At 36.4% G+C, this 24,164-nt stretch overlaps 1 protein-coding gene across 6 annotated transcripts in view; it reads right to left on the reverse strand.

Annotated features, from left to right (window-relative positions):
• Positions 1-24,164, reverse strand: part of ATG7 (autophagy related 7) — a 130,270-nt gene that overhangs the window by 84,354 nt on the left and 21,752 nt on the right. For all 6 annotated transcript variants that reach the window (XR_012777418.1, XM_075513825.1, XM_075513822.1 and 3 more), the window contains 5 exons: positions 20,537-20,731; positions 15,835-16,038; positions 15,479-15,594; positions 14,649-14,724; positions 11,004-11,084 (listed from right to left, as the gene is read on the reverse strand). Coding sequence is in view for 5 of the 6 variants with exons in the window: in XM_075513825.1 (XP_075369940.1) it covers positions 11,004-11,084; positions 14,649-14,724; positions 15,479-15,594; positions 15,835-16,038; positions 20,537-20,731 (672 nt within the window). In the remaining variant the exon portion in view is untranslated. The remainder of the gene's footprint in view (positions 1-11,003; positions 11,085-14,648; positions 14,725-15,478; positions 15,595-15,834; positions 16,039-20,536; positions 20,732-24,164) is intronic.

Consider the following 24,164-nt stretch of genomic DNA (forward strand, 5'->3'; position numbering starts at 1 on the left):
GGAAGTTCTCAATTTTTATCGCCATTTGGTACCAAAAAGTTGTCGAGAAAAGCCTAATAAGGTGATCCTGCAATACATCTGTGAAAAAGAACGCAACAAAATTGAACTTTTCTGAAGATCATGTAATGATTTTTCAGGGACTCAGTTCATGATATTGGAACAGCAAAGTCTGACAATGTTACGTGAGCACAAAGATGACTCTTAAGACACTTCATCTTTTGATAATACTCCAAGTATTATCTTAATGCGTGTATGAATGGTCATACACACTTGTGCGTTCACACACGATTAAGTTTTAAGAACAAGATTATAAAACAAAGTTCTGAAGAGGGCTGTATTCCAGGTGCAAGCTGAAGAAGGCTATTCTGAAAATACTGGAAGGTTATAAACCACAAGGCAAAAATGGCATCATTTTTGGCTCCTGTCTAAATAATTAAAACACCCTCTGCACACACAATTTTCTCCTTACTTTCCATAATCAGTATTAAAAATGAAAGCAAATCAATCAGTATAAAACCTTAACTAATCCACGTACAATATGCTGAAAATTCATTTAAGAGATTGCTGTTTTAATTTAGAGTAAGAGTGTAGTGATACAAATGTGTTTTGTCTGTTGCTATTACCTACAGTGATTTCAAATTGCAATGGACAGAAAATGGAGTACTAACTTACCGAAGTAACAGGCCCTGAAAGGTCTCGACAAGATTTTTTTTAGCTTAGGACGTTTCAGTTTCTTCTTTTGAATAATGAAAAGGAGGAAAGTAGAGTTCTTAGAAATTTAAGAGATGTCAGTTTAAGCATGGTCTCATCTACATTAAGTTCTCGGGAACAGCATGCATTCTGAGCTTTTCTGAAATAACCCTGATGTGTTTTGTATACAAGTAACCATTTTTCCTGATATGAATTGATAGACTAATGATACAGACAAAACTGCGAGATTTTTATTTTAGCTACTCTTTCCTTTCTAAAATATTTCTCACAAATCATTTGAAACATAACGGCACCTTCAGATTACAATCAATATAAGGATCTTCTCTGGACGGTGTACAAGTTTAAGGCACTCTCTGCCTGAAAGCATTAGTAAATAGAAGTGAAAAGAAAGAGATAAAGAGAAAGGGAGAGTGAAAGAAAATAGACATCTCCATTTTAGAGACTGAGAATAGAGGAACAAAAGAGTTTTCAAGTAGACAATATCATTACATCATCTGTCCTGACCTCTTTCAATACATGGGTATATCCTTCAGTCCCCTAATAGCCGTATCTTGCTCGCTCCACATTTTACACTTGACGGATATTTACAACTGTATTTATCCCCATTCTGCTTCCTGTCCAAAATTTATGCTGATTAGCTCATCAGCAGTTACAACATTTTTGGCTCCAGTTCATACTAGCATTAGTCACTACCTACCGTACAGCAACTGCAGAAAGCCCTTCTTTTTCCCCACTCACATCTGAGGTTATTGACAATTTGTGCCTGGATCATCTGTTTGTTACCCATATATAGGGACAGGCATCTATAGCACAATTCTCGTTTTTGCCTTGAAGAAACAGTCCAGAAACAGCATCCGTTTTGCGCAGGGAATCCCTAATGCCGGGAGTGAAGCAAGGTCACTTCCCCAACATCTAAGAAAATTCTTCTTCTCACAGAAATGCAGCTGTCTTCTGCTGAATACCATTTTGGCTGTCTATCCAATTTGATTCTACAAAGATTGGAGTGGCCCATCTTTGATGGGTTGACTTAAGCAAGCAAAAAGCCAGTGCTGACTGGGGACTGCATACAAAGTCATTTATTCCATCTAGCTCTCCCCTGCCATCAGCAGTTGAACAATAAGGCATGATCTGCCAGACACTAAGCACCCAAAACTATCGCTACCTTAAGCAGAAATTGCAGCTGCTCAGTAGTTCCTAAATCCAGATCTCTAGCTTAAAAAATCCACATTTTTTAGACTATTTCAGAGGAGAAGATTTTATTATCTGGATGTGCTACAACACCTATGCAAAACAGCACTGGACGAACAACAACATTTTCACCAAAACCACACATATTTACTGTATTTCATCAGTTTCAGTTATTTTACCACTTTTTAAAATTCTATTTCCTTCACTTTTTTCCAATTTCAAAGAAAACAGAAGCACTTCTGCAAAGACACAGATATAGGCAACCCTATCAAAATGTGGAAAAACTGAGTAAAGGTTAAGTTTAAGTTAAACTTTTCAAAAATGCCTACATGGGCATTTGCAAACAAAAGAACAGTTGCCCAATAAAGTGAGGCTGATGATTTGTGAAGTTTAACAAAAGAAAATAGATATAGGTGTAGACAGACTCCTGTCAAAGACTGCAATGAGAAGAATGCAGAAAAGCGTAAAAGAAAAAACTACAATAGTTAAAAATAGGAAGGTATTAAAACATTATCTGGAAAAAGATGTAGTATCCATCCCTTTAATCTCATGAGATTAAAAATATAATTGAAATACAAGTAAGCTAGACATCATTTAAATATTACAATCTAATATTTTAGCATAATTTAGATATGAGATTATAATAAAGCAAGTCCTATTTGCATAAAGATTAAGGAAAAAAAAAAAAAAAATCACTCACCCAATTCCATGAGACAAATGTTACAAGACCTGACAACAGATGAGAGAACTATGGATGTATTTCCATTCTTTCACTGCTGCATGTTGGCATTGCTTTTTAATACGTGGAGGTAGAATTACGGCCGAAATTGTCAAATGCACACAGTGCTGCACTGTATAAATCTGAAGTACTTATGTATCAAAATTGCCAATGCCAAAGAGTGCTTTGGACCACAGCCTTACATGCCTGAAAATTTTCATTCACGTGATTTAGACTTGAACCTTTATGTAACCCTGCCAATTTGTCAAATTAGTTCAGTTTTTCTTATATACAATCTAACAATTGACAATTAGCACTCTTTGCACATAAATGATATGAACAAGTATTTTGTCTCACTTATTGCACTAAATATGTCCAACATATTAAATGACTTTTTTAATACTCACTAATATTAAAGAATCGTGTATGTTCCAGCCAGGAACATGTGGGCTTTTTTTTTACTTGAAGTGATTCCTCAGCTTACAAATAAAAAATCTAGGCATAAATGGCAAACATGGAGCATACTGTATCTATATTTGCTTTGATGAATATGCACTGAATCCTTGGAATAACTGAACAATAAATAAAGGAATAGAAGGCATTAGGTTGCGAGTATGCAAAAACCTTATGGAAGTAAAAAGAACAATTACAAATCACTCCTATCCAGCAAAATGAACAAGTGACCTTTTGAGTTCCAGACAGAAACCTACAAAATGAGGTTTGAACTGTTTCTACATTCAGCAGTGGTAGGATGAACATCATCACCATAACATCACTACACGTTGTATGTTCCCAGTTTTTATCCAGCTCAGTATCCTCCAACTTTGTTTGTGCAATTCTTATATAAGAGTCTGTCAGCAAGTATATATCTTACGTCAAAGTATTGTAGTTCAGTTTTGGTTTTACTGACACAAAAAGAATTCTGTAACAGCTTCACAGAGAGATGACAAGACAGCATTAAGTTGCCATTAGAATAAATAATTAAAAACGGTATTCTAGACAGTTAGATATTGAACATGTCAATACCAGAAAGTTGTGGGGATGCTATCTCTTTCCTACTGATTGATAGTCCTTTACTTTGTACTAATTGTAGTTAAAATGTAATGGAATCGGAGGAAGAAGAACTATTGAAAAAACAAACCCCCCAAAACTCTAAGATGCATAGAATTTAATTTAAATGCAACAGAAATACAGCCTCTCAGAAATATGAATCAATTGTTTTTAAACAATGGCAGGTTTCTTCATCCCCTTAAAAACGGTATTTTAAAGTTCGTTAAACTTAAAAATGGGAAAATTCACGTTATTCATGGTGCAGAAACTATATTATACGAGTGCAGTATTTTCACTTAAAGACTTCAATTAATTGTTTTTTCTTTTAGTTCAGATGATACAGATTTCTATTTAAGATGAACTTCATAAACCATTCTCTCTCTCACTTACAACGGCTTAGAATAATATCCTACATCCATTTAAGATCACTGAACAATTACTGGAATATATTTTTACTTCTTTTAATGCTATTTAACTTGGAGACAAGTAAACTAGTCAATACCACGGACCAGTCAGTCACACCAGCTGCTTCTTGGACCAAATTCTGGGATTCTCTGCAACATAGCTTTGATTCTGCTATCTAACATGGTATGCTGCTACATCAGCATAAATCGACATGCTATTTCACTTAAGCATCAGGAAACACTTAACAAATTCACCAAATAAAAGAAACACGGAATAACAAAATCATTTGTTTTCTTCTCTGAAGGGCAAAAGTGTGTTACTTATTACTCGAAAAGGATTCTTAATCTAGCAACTTTACTATTCCGAAATCAGAAGCAGTAACAACAGAACTGCTGATTTTCTGGAGCAAAAGGAAGAGGGAATAAAACAAGTTTCAGAGTGCTGTATGTTCTCTGTTCTTTTTTCTCCCTTCCTCCTTCTCTCTCCCTCTCAGGAAGCCTTAATCATTTCATCAGCAGAGTTCAAAACTTCCATTGCAAAGAACACAATACTGAAGAATGGCTCCTAAAAACACTTTGCAGCAAACCTTAGCTATCTACTCCCTTGTGCCATGAAGACAAGACCCGAAACCATAATGATTGGGGGAGGAATGTTTCACTTTGTTATTTGAACACATTTTCTATGCCAAGTTGTATTTAAACTCCCTAAGATATCTCATGGTTGCATCTGCCATCCAGGAAGAAGTCGTCTTACGCGATGAAGACAAATGGATTGGCTAGAATAAAAACAATTATCTTTGGATAGGGGGCTGGGTAATACAAACTGGTTTTGCTCAGCAAAACATGACAGACACAAACCTCCAGTTTTCAACATTTAAATACAGTTGCAAACACCCACACTCAAAACAAACATTTTGACACTGCACATACAGCTGCTAGCTTCTGAGAGGCTAAGATTTACTTATCCTGAAGTCAGAAGTTTTGAAAATGCATCCTCCCCTCAGAGCTCAGAGCCCCGAACGCAAAACAAATCCTCACCCATGTGAAAATATTTGGGTGGGTGGTTTAGGCTCACAAGACACAAACTGATCTTTAACTTTTTATAAACCATGTCAGTTCTTAATACAGACAAATACATTAACAACATAAGCTAAAATGGAATAATGTCTTACCGATACGTTGTGGAGAAGCACACTAGTTTCTTCTCCTTAAGAGAAATAGCAAGTAATAACAGGAAGAAATTAGTCCCTGCTGTAACTCCAACTAAATTACAACAGAGAATAACAGACAGTAGTCAAAAAGGAAAAAAAAAAAAGTCTCCTGAATTCTTTTATACTTGCTACATTTATCTTAGTTGAAGAAAACATAACAAAACAATAAATTGATTAAGAAGTGATTTCACAGATATGCTAAAAGTTGAAATGAAGACACAACAGAATGGCTAAGAGCAACTTGATGCAAGTTCATGAAAGATTTCTAGCATCATCATGTCTGGGGGAGGGGAGCAGAGGACAAGTAAACCCTGCCAGCAGCAGTACTGGTTACACTTTTGAACTATCCTTCTTGTGATCCGACCGAGTCTGTAAACAACCTTACTTCTCTTCAGTACCATAAGATAAAGCATCAAGTTTTGTTTCTTTTTTTTAAATCCTCTCTTCTGTTGACTTCGGGAGGCTGTTTGGTGTCAACAACCTATGTTATCTATTAAACGTCAGTAAACCTGCATCCCACAATTCTGAGTAACTGGTGCAAAACGTTCCTCATTTCTAACTCTTACAATCTAGCCATAAGAGTGCTAACGCATGGGAATGTCAGCCTGCTCTCTGAATTTTGGTAAATGGTATGGTTGAAGACTGAACATAAACATGTTCTACCTTTCCTCATGTTCAGCCTTCGTTGTGGAGCTGGTAGGTGCAAGGCAGTTTATCTGGCACTACTGCCTTCACATAGGATTAGCTGTGAAGCTTCCAGTCATCATGACAGACTAAGCAAGGAGTAACAAGACGTAACTTCTCCACTGAACTACACATACTTCATTAACACCATGTATTTTTTTTCAGATACAGGACAGAGATAATGAGCTCTCTCCCACATTATTAGATTTCAGTGTTGATTTTTTTAAGTTCCATTTTCCAATTATCATCCATCCTGTCTGTACAGACACCTCCCCACCTTCCCCAGTGCATGAAACTGAATGCAACGCTGATTCCACACCCTTTTCTCTGTTCACAAAATAGGATAATGTTTAGTTAATGTTACTTTTAAGATTTCTGGGGTTCTTGATCACATCTGCCCTCCTCTAAGGGAACAAAATTCCATCCTAATGGCCACATTACCATGGTCATCATTTCCTAGTGTGTGATGTGGCGTTCTTAGTACAAATCACAGCCTCCTTCTGTTAGTATCCTTTTACTTGGGATAATCTACATTATATTTTGTTGACTTTGTAATAAAAATTCAGTATTTCTGAAATAGTAAGACCAAGCATTATTTTCAAGAATGAGCATCAACCAGCAGTAAAACCATCCTCACCGTGACTAATTTTGAAAATATATATTATTTCAGTTCTCTCACTGACTTTAAAATTGATATCCAGAGAGGTAAAGACTGCCTGAGATTTCAAAAGTTATGGACAAGATAATCCTGCCTCCTGCTCCCCCCAGTTAAAATGACATCTTTTCAAAGAGGAAAAACAAAAGTGATAAATTTCTGTAAGTCACTTATCATAAAGCAATTTTCTATGCCACCTTAAGAGAAAGAAAAGTATTACATTTAACTCAGCGTGCTGAAAATATGCCTACGTATATTTATGATGCATTCTTTAAGTCTGAATGAAATCTATCCAATATTAATACAGAGGCCGCACTGTACATAGAAGCGTCAAATGTTAACATATGTAAACTCAGGAAATAAGGAAAGTTATAAATGGACTCAGTTACATAGACTTAATGTTACAGTACAGCTACAGAAATAACTCTTTTTAAACATTCTTTTAAATTTTTGCAGTGTTCATTCCTGAAGGACAAACATTTCTCCCCATTTCCTCCATCATTTCTGCAAGCTATGCAAGAGTTAGCTTTTTTTAGTACAGGAAAGACCAAGGGGTTTTTTTCCCCCATGACTTACACATCTCTATTTAACATCAACACAATACTTGAATTGAGAAATGTATAATATAAAAAGATTAAAAACAATGTCACTGACAGGTCTTACTATATGCTATTACTGGGAGAAAGCAAATGTGACAGTCTCTTCTCAATGCAGCTAGGGCAAATATGATGTCCCCGCTCTTGCAGGGGGTTGGACTAGATGACCTGTAAGGGTCCCTTCCAACCCAAAGCATTCTATGACTCTATGAAGGGTCTTGCTGGAAACAAAATTAAAATTATCTCAACTGAAAAAAATCAGTAAGTTACTGAATAGCGCAGAGGTTACTGTCATAACTGATCGGAACCATTGAAAGTAAAAATGCACGCAAAGCAGTTAGCAGATGAGAACAATAAAAGCATTGTTATGTCTACATGATGGCAGATTTCAAAACTGAAACATGCATAAAGAACTTGCGCAACAGAGGCACTTAGTAAATGTCACACCAAAAATGTTTAATGTATTCCTGGAACGTTAAAAAGGGAAAACATCTGCAAGGGTAGGGAAATATCTTGACTGAAAACAGAAACTGTAACATAGTGCCTAGAATCCCATCCCTGATCCTGGTGTCTACCCCTTCATGGAATGCAATGAAATTGAAAAACATTTAAAGGTAAGTCAGTGAAATTACTCACTGGTTAAAAAATTATAACTTAAGCAGCTCAATTTTTCAGCATACTGAATAGAAAGTTGAGAAAGAACTTGAAAATTAGTAGAGATTCTTATGCTACTTTTTAAAATTATTTTATAGTGGAGATAATTACACATCAGAACAATTTTAGCAGGGGGAGGACAGAAATATCTTTAAGGAAAATAAGCTAGCTTTCTAGCACATGGATGATAAATCAGAACTGTGGAGGAAATAAGATCTGTGAGCTACCTGTAAATACCGAGGGGACATCTGTATATCCAAGTCGGTTAGTAGCAATAATCTTTTCAGATATTAAACTCTGAATCTATGAGATCTCCTTGTTCATTCCATGACGCACAAGGAGGAAGGAGAAGCAATAACAGGTAAATTTTCATTACCCTCATTAAAATATAAACACTGGCACTTTGCATTAAGAAAGAGATATATTTTAACATTCATGTTTCAAGGCTTTAGCCAGTTGCCTGCAAGGATCAAGTAATACAGGATCAGGGCCGCTCTTTTTTTCTACAGGATTGTAATGCTTCTCACCGTAATATTAAGAGAAAATATCCTCATTTTGCTCCCAACAGGGTAAACAGACAGCTTAATTAGCACAGTAAGTTATAAGTTTAGCATTCTCGTTCTGTACGCAAAGCAGTTATTCCAAATACGTATCTATACGAAAGAACTCCGGACTCTCCCTTCTCAGTAACAGCCCCATTTGGCGTGGAAGAGGAAGCGCCTCGGAAGAGTTTACGCTGCTCCCCAGACCTGCTACTCAACGGGCCGCGCACCACTGGTACCTGCGAAAGAGGACGCTTCCCGTTCTCACACATGCTCGTGCAGAACCAGAATAAGACAGAGGGGGAAATCATACAAGGAAAATTTGGCCCGGAATAAAAATAGATTGGTTTCCTGCTGCGACCATCCCAAAATTCCTGAACAATTGCCTGCGGGAAGCTTCTCTGGCATGCAGCCTGTTTAGGACAATTCTGGGTAAGGAATAGCTGGCTGCTTGGACGTCTCGGCTCTTCGGCTTCAAAAACAGAGAAATGAAGTCATGACTGTGAGTCAAAATGAAATGGAATCTAATCCCTAAACATGCAGATCATTAGCAGCTTCTCCTAAATCATCCAGCTGTACTGGATGGTTTAAGGATGTACTGGAATTTATTTTTAAATTCCTAATTCATTAGTTTTATGTTTTAAGAGTTACAGAGTGACAAGAGCTCAAGAAAGAGAATGCAGATATAAGAAAGAAGAAAATGAGTAAGGTACCAGAAAATTCAATTATATCTGAAAAGCCACTTCTCTCCTGTGCTCAACGTTTAAACCTATAGTAAATCTGACAAAGATCAGGATGAAATTATGCTAAATCGCTGCATTAAAAAAACCCAAAACCAACATACAGACTACAATTAAATTGTAATTGGATTTGTCATTTCAAAGTATTAGCATCAGATTTCCAGATAAAACAGGGTGACATAGTCTTATGCTAATAAACAGAAAGTTAGCAAAGTAAACAAATGCTGTGTTTCTACTGTAAGGAAATACGTGTGCCAATGAAGCAACCTTTTCAGCACAGAAGTAATTTAATACCCAAACCAGATGAAAAGTGATCTCTCTGGGAATAGCACAGCTGCTAAAATCCAAGTCAGTTTTTATTAAATCATCAAGTCTGTTTATGTAAAACAAGGCTCTCTTAAAATGACCTCCAAGAGGAAATGATTTGCTAACTAAAAAATTGATACCTGCATTTAATTTATCTACATTGATGTATGTTTTTAGTGTTTTTATATATCAATATGTCCTGGATCAGAGATAAAAAGAAGAAAAAAAAAAAAAAAAAAGAAAAAAGCTTATTCTAACAGTTTAACTTCCCAGACTCCACCATCATAAAGTTTTTCCCTTTTTTTTTTTTTCCTTATATATAAGTATTTTTTTGAACCAAATTACTTTAGGTAATACACATAGAATTTCTGCAAACCATACTTTTGGAAAAGATGAGAAAATAATGACTTCTAGCTACTGCTCAGCTTTCAGCTATTCAGGAGGGTAGATGTGTTTCTAAAAATAACAGCAGTTTTAAGTTTAGTGCTTCAACTTTTGAGGAGAAAATGGACATTAATAGTCCTTCGAAACTTGTCAAATGTGCCCAGATAGCCTAGAGAAATAATAGGAATACTGTAGAAGAAGAAATTGTGCAAGTCCTCAAAAAAATGATAGTGCCTCAAGAGTTTTTGATAGCTGTTTGAAAGAAGAAGGGCAAGTGCAGTGAAAAGAACAGAAAGAACTTCTTGCAGTAAGTCTCAAGGTATACAAAAGTGAACTAAATTAATGGCGCTCCCAAGCAGGCCAAATCATGAGTCAAAACCTCTGAATCTCCATATTGAGATATCCCAGTCAAAACTTCTTCAACTTGCACTACATGGCCATAGAAAACTTGCCAGAAAATACTTTTCAAGGCCACAGTACAGGAACACAATCCAAGACTGCAGAGGAGGCCCCACACAGACACATGAGTGGGCTGCCCTAGTGTTCTGGCAAGACACAGCTCACATCCAAGCAACAGCTGGAAACCCATTAGGTGACTCAGGACTGTCAACACTAGCATCAAAATGAAACAGTCTTTTCAATAAAGAAATGTTATGGAAGTCATTTTTTTTCTTAAGTGTTCTTTATAGGTTTGTTCTGTACCATAAAACAGAAATGTAGACAACTTCACAGATTTGTAATGATACTAAGTTCAAGAAAGCTAAAAAGATATATTTATTCAGCGGACATCAGAAAATTTCTTAAACAACTAAAAACAATACCAATTTTATTCCTTCCTACAAAGCTAAAAGATATTGACAGTATTTATGTGACAAAATTTTCAGAAATTTGTTGGCCCTAATCTCTGCTTGGTTTCTTTAGCTATGACTAGAATGTTTATGTGGAGGTAGCATGCTAATAGGTGATGTCAAAGAAATTTGGAAAACAGCTAAAAAAGAAGGGTATGAGGGCAAAAGAACTTTAGCTGAAGTGAGAACACAGATTCCAAGGCCTAAGGAAGGAAGAGAACACGTCAAATACAAAGCAGTCCTCGGCACCCCAAGACTGACCTAGAGCAAGACCATTCTGTACATATAAATAAAGTACAAACTCAGACTTACTTTTGTTGAACAGGCTGTGCACTTATCAAATGCCAGGCTGACTGGAAGAACATTATCAAATCTTGATAAAAAGCCACGGATCTGGAAGATGAAAAAAATTACAATACTATTTTATAATTACAAAAAATATTTGCAAAATTCCACATGAACTGGACACATACATTCAATAAAAAGATAAAGAACGGCTATAACTAGGGTAATACTGTTCTAACACAGGGACCCCCAATAACACCTGTAGTAAATTTATACTCAGTATATAAACTGGTTTTTTATATACAAATAATAGCACAACTATCTAAATGCAACACTATTTAAACATAAATAGAGGCACAGCACCACCTGGAGTTTGACTTTTCTGATTGCAAAGTTCAATCAAAAATAAAAAGTCATGGTATAACCAGTTAAACACTTTTTTTTTTTTCTCATCTCTATAACATATAATCTGAAAACTTAACTGTCGCGCATTCCTAAACCGTTGTTAAAATGATACTACTGATAACACAATTTTAAAATTCCAGACCACTGTTTCTGGTAGCAGAGCTAGCACTGAAAACACTATGGAGCAGGGTTTGATCATTTAGACCATGAACTCTTTGGAGCATTGATCATCTTTTTTATTCTGTGCTTTTACAGGTCTACTACAATGAAGAGACGTTGCTAAGAACAAAACTTAAGTAGCTCTGCAACATATATAATAATGCCTTAATTAATATTGAAGTTTATTATGGAAAATACTTCCACGATGCACTCCACACATTTAATGCAGCTGAACGGCATAAACCCCTGGAGTCAATAGCAATTTAAACAGTGTTAACACTAAGGTATTTTTGCAGAAACACCAAGACACACATAATGTTACAATACAAAAAACCAGTCATTTTTAAACAAAACCCACAGCTAGGAAAAGAAAGGAAAACAACAAAAACCACATTGCTTTGTATTTCTGTTATCCCAGGAACTCCACAACACTTCCTGGAAGTAAATTCAGTTAATTTATGACATAGTCTTAGTAGACTATGAATGTGCAATATTTATTACCCACAAAGGAATATTACCCACCTTCTTAATAAAGAGGACTGCTGCATTCCAAATGAACAAAGAACAACACAAAAAACCACACCAGAAAGTAACAGTTAATTCCAGACCCCTGGAGAAAATATTGCACTCCCTGAGTTGATTAGATGGGTGACTGCTAAGAGAAACCAGCAGTTTGTAAAAGGATTAGATGTCACAATATTTGGAAAAAAATTGTCTATTTTCATTTTATACTTACTAAAGTTATATTTGTGTTAGAATGTCTAAAATAGAAGATATTCATGATAGTCACTAAATGTAAATGTGAAAACAGACATAGGGTTGACAGAAGTCATAATTCAATGAAAACTTTCCCAATTAAAATCCATATTTGATACGGATCATATCTCAAAGCATAGCCCAAAACAGAACAATAATGCAAGTAAAATCATATAGGGGTATAAAACAAAACAGACAGGACTGACTGGACAGTTAACATTCTCATCATCAGGAAATATATGAACTGTGAGATCATTATTTTTCCCATAGAAACAGTACATTTTTTAAATTTTACTCAAAAATATTCTAGAAAAATATTACTATATAACATAATATTTCTAGCTTTTTGTTGGGAAAAAGAAAAATCACTTCTTCACTATCCCTTTCTAGATTTTAAGAGAAAGTTCCAATTACAGATCTGTTTTCCAGAGGTCTGGAGCATAGTCACCATTTTGAAACAAAGTCACTGTATATGTATAAGACTTAGAAAGATTCAACTGTCAAAATTACTGAAGTTATTTTTAAAAACAAACTGACCTAGCGTAAGTAAAATCTCTTTCATATTATCATCCCATATGATCACAGAAAACATTCAGATAAATCAGAAGGGAGTACCTGGATCATCAAATGAACAAGGTTTAGACTTGGCTTTTTCTTCCTATTGAGATATGAGGTCAAAAAATTTCCCTCAGATATACTGCAGCAGTTGGCATAAGTTGGGCCCGGCTGACAACAGCATTAGCATATTAACTACAGATAAGCCTATAGCATAAGGGAGTAACTTAGTTATAATAAAGTACCCTGGCTGTAAACAACCTGTCAGTCACTGTGAAAGTCACTAACTTCTCAATTAGTGCCAGGGTTGGAAACTGTCGAGAACCTTCCAGACGAGCAGATTATGAGTGCCAGGGAGGACAAGAGCCTCATACTGAGGGTATCTGAACAAGGCAATCGAGAACTGGATATTCCCTACCGATCCCGCAGCTGACAGTGACCACGGTAACAAGCCGAAAAACTTCAGGGGTATGGGGCAGAGACTGCTGAGAAAGAACGAGAGACTCCAGAATTACTGGAGAGAGAGAAGCCAGGGAGAACCTCGGGGGACCCCACTGCATAAAATGATCCACGTGTAAACAATGGTTACTACATAAAATTATAAACAAAATTAGACTGATTTTATATAGACCAGACCCTGTGCTTACCTGGATGTTGCAAAGAAAACATACTAATAGCTTTACCTTTTTCTGAATCAAGATTCATTCTTAGCGCAAAAAAATTAATATCAATAGAATCTAAAAATACCACTTGGCAACAAATAAATGATTTATTTATACAATGGAAGCATACAAACAGAGTCACTCAGATAAGCAACATAAAGAAAGAGGCACAGAATACTTTTAATCCCAAGGAGGTTGTAGAGAGGTGGGGGTCGGTCTCTTCTCCCAGGTAACAAGTGATGGGACAAGAGGAAATGGCCTCAAGTTGAGCCAGGGGAGGTTTAGACTGGATATTAGGAAATTTTACTTCACTGAAAGGGTTATGAAGCATTGGAACAGGCTGCCCAGGGAAGGGGTTGAGTCACCATCCCTGGAGGTATTTAAAAGACGTTTGGATGCAGCACCTGGGGACATGGTGTAGTGGTGGGCTTGGCAGTGTTAGGTTAACAGTTGGACTTGATGATCTTAAAGGTCTTTTCCAACCTAAACAATTCTATTCTATGATTCTATGATTATGGGGATAAGATTAGCAGGCAGTTTTTTGAAGGACTGTATCAATATAACAAATAAAGACGAGTCTATCCAGCAATCTGAAAAATGGTACCCTTAACACATTTGTAACTAGAGTTTGGGTTGAGTAGAAGAATAAAGACTGTTGTATTGCACCAGAAATACATTAATATTTTGGAGAACCATAATAATTGTGAGTTGGCTGGATTTGAATTTTTTTTTTTCCCAAACTCAGAAGGAATTTAAAAAGTGAACAAAAGTAACTTTGAGATGCTCATATTGTCAGCTCTGATGGGGAATAATAATAATAATGATGACGATGATGATGTCAGAGGTTGCCTTATTCACATACTGTCCGCTCCAAATAAATTCCTCCTAAGTAGGTAGCAGGAATTGTGTGTCCACAAGTAGGACAGACATAATGCCAGGAACACAACTACCTTGGCCTGTGTGATGGATTTTTTTTTATTTTTATTTTTTTTTTTTAAACAAACATAGGGAGTCAGTCCTTTGGGGAATGGAATCAGCATAGAGTATGTTTTTGTTAAGGAGGCAAAGTCTGTGATGCTTGCCTTCTATCAGTTCCCAGCTTTTAAACAAAAACATTTACTCACAAATTATTTACCTGATGAGGAACAAGTCCAAGAGAAGTAGGTGGTTCATTCATTCTATCATCACTACTGCTGGCCACAGCATAACCACTGCCAAAAATCCAAGAAGGAAAACAAGAACAAGACAACATACTGAACAGTCAAAATTTCCAGTAAGCTTCAAGACATTTTGTTACAGCTTACATTTTAGAATCTGGAAAGGAACCTATATGGAAAATCTGTTTCATAGTAACTAAGATTCAGCATGGGAATACAAAAACCCTTTTTCAGAATCGGACTCAGAGATTTGCAACGTATTCATGTCCAACTCCTAACTCACTTTTTCTTTCACAGATTTGGAAGACAGAAAACAAGCCTAAAAGTCAGGTTACAGAATTTCAGAGTAATTTCTATATCAACCCACTTAAGTTTAACTAAGATTTTGCAATATTTGGCTTATCTTGAAGCCCTTCATGTGACAAAAGTAGTTATGATAGCTCCTCATTACACTCAAACACTCTCCTGAGCAAAGGAATGCCAAGATCCACTAACAGGAATACTTTCTTCTTTTGAAATATTCTCACTACCTTTCTACTTTTAAACTCAGAAAGAGAGAAAACTCCCAATTTCCAAGACAAAAACTTAAGATTTGATGAATCAGTTCTCTCTTAAACACTGTTAAATTACAGTAATATAGTAGATATGACCTATACATGACATTAATTTACAGGCAACATTACACCTTGCAAAATTGTCCTACTTCATGTGTACTTCCTCCTCCTTCTCCTAGAAGATTACATTCAATAAATCTTATTTCTCAGAGAACACCTTTTGAACACCAATCCTTGTCTCAGAAATGACTCACCCTTCTGGATGCTGTAAAACAGAAACCATTAATTCCACTGCAAGAGCTCCAGCTATCATGGCTAATCCAGGTCGACTGACCGTGCACTGCTGATCCAATGTCCGATCCCTGGTGGACTACAAAGATAGACAATTCTAAAGGAAAGAAAAAAGTAACTAAAAGTAACTAGCTGCCCTACTACAAAAAACATCTTTAGTTCTGTGCAATTCATTTCTTTGATCTTCCAAATAAAAGATGAGCTATTTCTTAATCCTGTGTACATCAAATCCCTTTATGAAAAACCATTTAAAGGAAACAAAAATTCAAGTCACAACAAAAGGGATACATAATCACCATTTGCATAAGGTTCTACTCACATCCCCTGGTGCCACAACATCATTGCAGAAGTAGCAACCCAGTTTATAGCCAGGGATATTTGAAAAGAGCGATGATCCCAAAAGATCAGAAGAACCAGAGGCATTGTTGAAACACGAATCACCAGATTCTTGCTGTTTTGGTTTCTTTAGTCCGTGTCTCATAACAACAAATGTGTCAAATCCCAGTGCAGCGTTGATGACCAACTGTGAACAATGAAGAGAAAACAACAGACTTTAAGTGAGCCAAAAGAGGAGGGGAAAAAAAAGGCCTCAAGGTTTCATTCACTGCAGATTTCAAAAAAACCCCACATGCTGTAGATGGATGAACAACCTATTAACTGCGTATCTATCACCCTACCCATAAACAACAGATTTTCTGATAGGTACAAAATTCCAGTTGTCAAGCATTTAGAAAAAACAAAACCAAAACAAAAGTCCGTTTCAGAAATCCACAAACCATTACCTTTTTCTGTGTCTTCCAGGGAAATTTGATACAAATTACCGACTCCCTCTAATTGTTACACAAACCTATGCACACTTGCCGACAAAAAAAAAAAAGGAATGGGAACTCCATAAATGTGTGGTGGTAGTTTACATCTGAAGCTAGGTTCACACCAACTAACAGTCAATGTCTCACTAAAGGTACTGAAGCTGCTATGCACTGACATGAACTAACATCCATATATCCAAATTTGGCCCAATATTTATACAACAATTAGTATTGTTATTGGAAAAACTTATTTTGGTTCCAGCTCAGAACTTATTTTCAAGTTTGCTGCACATTCTGTATACTCATATTCTCTAAGTACTAAAATATTCCAAGTGCCATTTAAGTACAACAGTGGCTATCAATAACAAGTTTTCATGTCATTTGAAATTCTATATGTAGTCTTTTCAGTTCACTGTGGTCTGAAATATAACTCATTAAACACTCCTATGTGACAAAGCAATGAAACACAAGTCTGTTATCCAAAAAAAATTCTGCTCAGTGAGGAAAGCAATTAATGCTTACTTATGGTCTTCATATGCATCTCTTTAGTCACATGGGGAGCACGAGCAGCTGTGGTACACAATTACACTGTCATCATTTTCCCCTTTCTCTTCAGTTTGTGACAAGTGCTTAGAGTAATCTGAAGCTATATGCATTATGACCGAAATAGCATGAAACCAACGCTTAAACTAGCAGATTTTACTAAACTTACAGGCAATGATTTAGATACAGCAAAAAGCAAAAACGGTTATACAATAATGACTGTAGCCAGTAAAATATGAAGGAAGATATTATACTGCTTCATATGCAGATATTTTAGATAGAAATTCTAGTACAGCAGTTTGTCATTTTTCATTCTTATAGCCAGGAATTATTTAAAAGAGGGACTTTGAGGGAAGCTGTCAAGAATTAGCCATCTTAACTAGTACGTTTGTGAGTTTCATCATCATTCTTGGTATTTCAAATAATTTCTGGATATTCACTTTCAACCTTGTTGTAGTTTATTCTTTCCTCAGAACTAAAGTAGAACCATGCTGTTGAATCTGTGGTAGCACAGCCAGTTGTACAGTAAACAATTAAAAGAATGCATCTTCTCACTACATCTACCTGTAAAACCTGAAGATAGTACTTCATTTTCAAAATATGAATAACATGGCATGGCTGGTGTTATCAGAAATTAGTAATATTGCTGAACGCTTCCCACTGCAATAAAATGTTTCTCTCTCTTCAATTTACTGTCCAGCAACTATTTGAATCTAACTGATTGACCCTTAATCAATAAAGAAAAAAATCATCTGTTTTTGATAGAGAGACTATGGAAAAGTGTATCTTTTGGCATGTGTTTCAAAAAGCATGAGCAAAATTTTAAAAGTTCCAGTGCTCAGCAGGAACAGGTATTTAACATCTGACACAGGGACTTAACATTTGAATTCTGTGTTAGTCTAAGATGCTTGTTTTGGGAGGAAGGACTGCAGGAAGACCGAAGATCATCAAGGAAACTGAATGATTACAGGGGGAAACCAACTCTTATTTCTACCCCTTATAGAGAACTTTACACAGATTACCACTCACTATGTTCTTCATCTTCTGTGTGCCTGTTTTGAGACCCTGGGGTCCGAACTGCAGCAGTACTTCAGATTTGCAGTTGTCACACAAATTCACATTTGAAGTAGAGCTCCCATTAATATTTATCAACATGAAGAACACTGAAAAGCAGATACTGAGCATTTCAGTTTGGACACCTTGAGATTTCAGTGCTGTGCTTATTCAGTGACAGAGAATTCCATCTCCTCACATCAAAGTGATCTTATGAAAACCAAGTAACTGTGACGCAGTCAGACACACTATGCCACTGAAAACTGTCACAAAGAAATTACAAAATTTGTCCTCAAGTACAAATTTGAACACTGTAAAGCAAATATAGTGGGGGACTGCTAGCTAAGCAAATGTGGGGGGAAAAGTTTTGGAGAGCGTGAAAACAACCCTATCCTGACTGAAGCAGGCGGGGGGGCTACATACAGAACTGCACATACTGCTTACAACCAGCAACCATCGTACATACGGAATAGTAGGCTGGCACTTTCCAGTTTCAATACCCAGCTTTGCAAACTTATTTTTTTATGTCATTTCTGTGATGTTTTTAAACAGGTAAGAGATTGCTGAAAGACGGCAGGTGCAAACTGAAGACAAGAGAGTAGGATTAAGTAGGAACTGATTAAGTGAGCAAGTTACATACACTCAGTTACACCTGAAGTGAAGCCCACACTGATCTTTTCACTGCAGTGTAGTTCACTGGCAAAGGGAGGTTCCTTTGAGCTACAAAGACATACAAGCCTATTTCTTTTTCTATTTAAAATAAGAAAAAAAGTGAAAGAAAAGAAAATAATTTAAGACCTTGGCTTAAAAAAAAAAAAAGAGAGAGAACTGTTTGATCTGGAAAAAACCTGCTTGCAAAGCAGGTGCAGAGGAAATTTAGTTAAGTTCAGATGAACATAAACTTCAGGAGAAAGGGGAATATACCTGGAATTTATAAGATAAAACTAGTTTGCAAGTACCACAAATCTGCACTCTCTCTCCTTTCTACTGTCCAGTTTTTTGGAAATAAATATAAACACAAACAAAAGAAACAACTAACAACTATTAGGAAACTAGAGTGGTCATAGCTAAAAAATCACAGAAGTCAGGAAATACAAAAATCAGAGATCAGATAAAACATTGACTCAGCTGTGTCACATGTATGTTTTCTTTTACTCTTTTGTGTTAAGTTCACAACTTAATATATTGCTATGGACATCATTATATTTATGCCACAAAATACACAGGATATGCACCGTGGTTAAGCTGACATGTTAAGCTTAATGTTAAGCTGACATGTTAAGCTTAATACCTGCATTTTCTGATTTTGTGCTATTTTAACTGAGCAGACATGAAACTGCACAATTCTTAAATGAATTAAGAAATATCAAGATTACTTGAGACTGTTAGTAAAGTCTTCATCATGATAGCAAGGGAAGTAAGCGTTCAGGATAATTTAGTTGGATTCTTCAGCAAAACCATATTCTCAACACTGCGTTAATTTGGAGAAAGATGCTGCTTCCAGAATCCTGTGTGATTTAGAATATTCTTTCACAGGAAAAGTTTGGATGCCACACTGTCTTAAAGAATAAAATTCACACAAAAGTAAAGGCTCTATCATTCATATCTAATCCTCAGTAAGATTTGTAGGACAGGAAAAAATGGCTCAAAATCTTCTCCCCATGTGCTTTTGTAACTCTCCTGGAAAAATTTTGTTAAGCTTACATTTTATTTCTCAATCTGGTTCATTTGATCAGATCTGTATACTGACCACAAAAGATGTTTTAACATTTTGACTACATAAGCATTTATCCATACAGTCTCACTGATCTCATATACAGAGTATAATCTATAAAGCTTCAGATACTTTTTTTTTAAATATATAAATTTAGAATCTTAATTTCATGTACTGCAGCCCTCTCCCTTCATTTTTCTTTGCCTGTAACATGAGGATATTACTTTTAAGCTACAGAAATAGCTGAAGCATTCAACACTACCTGAGTAAGTGTGCAGAGTTTGGATGGATTGGCTCAGCACAACAGTATGTTTTCCAATAAGGCAATGAGAAAATCCCAAAGTTAACTTTTGACCAAAAAGTGCTCGCATATGTCTTAAGTTCAGAATTCACTTTCTGATTTGTCACTTTTGAGATATATCTTGAAAACGTGGTTTCGGACAAGTTTCTACAATTCACATCCCCTATCAGTCAATCATTACTGTAATGTCTTTTGTCCTCCTTACTATGATTCTCTTACTATGAAATTACTTCTCTTAGTATTACTATGCAATACATATCCTTGGAGATGCTCAAAAGATACTGACTAGACAAGACCCCTGAGCAACAAGCTGTAAGTTGGCCCTATTTTGAACAGGGAGTTGGACCAGATCATCTCCAGAGGTCTCTTTCAACCTCTATCATTCTGTGATACAAGTTTCTATTTCCTCGTTTCAACATTCTCTTTTCATCTCATTCAGAATCTTTGCGGCTACAGAAAACAAGAAAACATTTCTGCACAATCACAAAACATTGGACAAGTATTTCAATTTCCCATAAAGTTCTTTCAGGTACACATAGCTGGTTGATACCCAAGAGCTGAAATACAGTGACAAGGATATTAGCAAGGTATGGTACAATACCTTCCTCTTGCTGGCTGCAATTACAGCAGGAAGCCATCGGCTCTCTCTAGTGTCCATTAGTAGGAAAACAACATCATGAGCATCAATAAGCTCTTCAAGTTTAGCCACATCCTTCCGAGCCTGTGCCATTGTTACTTCAGAAAAATTCACAGGGTGGCCTGGCATAGGGATGCTCATGTTATAGCCTTCTGAACTCTAGATGGAGACAGACAGAAACCAACATATTAAAAAGATAACCTTGTGACTGAACAGAATGATTATGAAGTTCAATACAAAACTGTAGAGTACAAATTCAATTACCGTTTGGCAGAATGGCAACTTTATTCTTTACATCTCTCTGTCTATCAGTGCTGCGCATTAAAGCACAGCGCTAAAGTTTCTGAGGGAATGGCAGTCTCGGCTGCTATATTTACGCAGAACAGAGCAGCTCAATGCAAACACCCTAGTTTGGGTCATGACAGCAGACCAACCACATTCAGGTGGCTCTGTGCCTGAACTAACAAGCCCAGTCTCTCAGAAGGTCTTATTAGGTCTGACAAACCTCTACAAGAAGATAGCTGAACTGCTCCTAATCCCAGAGGTAACAAGCATCACTACCAAAGCAAGCAGACAGATCTTGCATATGATTATGATCGTGCTGTTAAACTTCGATAAAATCTTTGTCCTGGATTATCTTCGCAGCCACTTCACACACAATGTTAATGGGATGCAGTTTATATTTCTGATATTGAATACTGACTCAACTACAGTAAGACAGATGTGAAGTATCACACATTCTCCTCCTTGTTTTAAATTCTTTACCAGAAGAACAATAGTCTCAAATGAGTTTCATGTAATTCGACCAGCCATATGTGAACTTGATATAGAAGAAAATCACTTCTGAGACTTGTTACTCCAGCACTTGGATGTCTGGAGGCTTGCACTATGCAGATGCTGAAAGAGCCTGTTCTTATTGCAGAAACATATGCCTCTTCCAACTCTGTATTTGGGCAAGGCATATTGAGCAGAAAATGGCTAAAGAGCCAAATAAGCATATACAATGCATATACAATGCAAACTCACTCATTTGGAAATATGTTAACACAATCTGCCAGCCATCTGCTCTAAGAGAATAATGGATCCTTCATATATGCTACAGAGGCATAGGCCTTGCCAAAGTCTCCTTGCTTGTCACTGTGCTGTAAGCAACTAACAATTTAAAAGCCAAAATTTAAAAGCTAGATGTACCAAACATAAAATTACATGGGAAGAGAGGAAAGGAACGTTGGTGGAATGTGCTTTTTTATAGAGCAATTACATGCACAACGCATAAATCCAGGTGAGCCAAATAACCAGAATGGTGAAGTATACATTCTATACATCATAAATATCCCTGAATATAAAAAGAAACAGAGACATAGAGCAGCTTGGGGAAACAAATTTGGGTAATATCTGCATTAACAATACCAAAGGATGCACCTTTTTTTTTGCCCCTTCTTCTTCCCCCCTCCCACCACCTCCAAGGGAAAAAAATGTAGAGTCCACAGTGATCTAGTACGCTGTTAACAGGGCAGCTCCACTGTGTCCCAGTGAGGACAGCCTGGGTTCTGCACCACCAACACAGACAATTACCTTCACTGTCGTTATCTCCTCCAAAAAGCTGTGGCAGGAACACAAAACTTAACCCATGCTGTGTAGGAGTAATGTGTTTATGGATAACTTGTCAAGCCCCTGTACTGCATACAAGTGCTGATTTATTAGATAAGTATAACTGACACTGTTGGTGACTTAGGAGGTCAATTTTTGCTCAAAAAACTAAAACGAATGAGCAAACAAGTAAGTTGAACACTAGCTGCATGGAAATATGGTAACAAGGTCTGTAAAACACTAAAATCTTATCAGAATTCAGAAAAACACTCTATCTAGTGACTGTTGCTGCAGGAATACATACAAGTCTAGCAGCTTCAATAGCTTCAATTTTATTTGAATAACTGTCCCTTGAAAAAAAGACACCAGTCACTAATACAAGTGGCTGAGGTACACTTTTGCAGCCAAATGCTGGCAAAAAGAGCTAAAAGGGTACCTTGCGGTAGTACATACTTATTATTTGAAGGAGGAGTAAGTGTGCATATATCCCGAAAGACAGATCTCATTCATTCCACAGAATTCCAAAATCTCAGGGAGTCTCTACATGAAAAAAGAATTTTGCTTGACTGCTCACAAAAAGGCTTACATCTTAAGACCAGAACCTTCATACTAACAAAAGCTTTAAAATGCCTCCAAATCATCCAAAACAAAATAATTACCATCCCATAAAGTATTAGAATCACAAACTTATTAAAAGAAAGGGACTGTATGTTGACGTGCAAAATCATAAAAGATAATGCACTCTCCAACACTTTCATTAATAGCTTACCAAAGCTGTGCTTGAGCCTCCGGTGTTTTTGTTTTGGTTTTTTTTAAAGCAAACAGACATCAAAATGTTGCAATTTGTGGTGCTACCATAACCTTCTCTCTCATTTTTATTCATATTTCTATTAACTTTCTGCATTCTTTGTTAAACCATGGCTCAGATCATTTAGAAGATATCTGTGCTCTATATATTAAATCTGAACAGAAGTGTGCCATGAGTAGGTACACAGACAATTAAGAAATGTGATGCTGCCATCATTGAATTGTTCTATTGGAAATACCTACATAAAGTGGCTCCCCATGCAGAATAGTACAAAGGATGATAAAATACCAAATACACTGGAGTTCCATGACTGAATACTTCAGGAAATGATTGTATAAGAGAGTCAATAAGGTTAAGTTCCACAGCAGCTATATGAATGACTCTGTGCATTACCTACTTGCAACAAAAGGCTGTGAATCCGTAAATTCTATTTCCAAGTCCTCCCTTCTTTTTTATTATAAAATTCTAAGCTACAGTTAATGATAATCTTAGAAGTGGAATGAAACAAATCAAAGCTCCTTGCCAAAGCATTCCTTCTTGTTTCATTCGCAATGATGAGGTGGTTACTCTTCCAACTAGAAAGGATGTAAAATTAAAAAAATAAAAAAGAATTCACATAGGGCAGACAAGCATTTCAAAGTCAACCAGGAGAAACTGCATTTTGTGTGCAAAATTATTGCTCACATTGAAATCAAAGAAAGTAAATTAGACTGTAAGTGAATTGCACAGAGATGTAAAACGAAATTTTCAGAAACGCCTTCAGAACCAGCATCACTGCTCGGGTTCCCATGGGCTTGAAAGGACCGTGTGGGTTTCCAAACAGCAAGAGACAGCTTTGGCTGCTCCTTCAGCATGAGAGAAATGAGCGGGCTCAAAATCAAAGACAACTAATCTTTCTATTCAAAGACATTTATACTGATACATATGGGTTTTGGTAACAAGCAACAGTGCAGTCTGCAGTAACAGATGCAGCTCTATTTTTGAGAAGTCTAGCAAAATCAGCTGGGTTATAAAAATCTCATATATAGTAGCTTCACTGTCCAAACCATCCCAAAGCACCAAGACTTTACCCAGGCTAATTAAAGACTTACTGTTAGTCCATGTGCTTGACCTGCTGCTTAAACCTAACCACTCTCACATGCTGTCAGCATGGTATTAACTGAACCAGAGTTTTTACTGTTAAGCCCTGTTAAT

Source organism: Mycteria americana, chromosome 11 (assembly GCF_035582795.1).
Source record: "Mycteria americana isolate JAX WOST 10 ecotype Jacksonville Zoo and Gardens chromosome 11, USCA_MyAme_1.0, whole genome shotgun sequence".
NCBI classification, from domain to species: Eukaryota; Metazoa; Chordata; class Aves; order Ciconiiformes; family Ciconiidae; genus Mycteria; species Mycteria americana.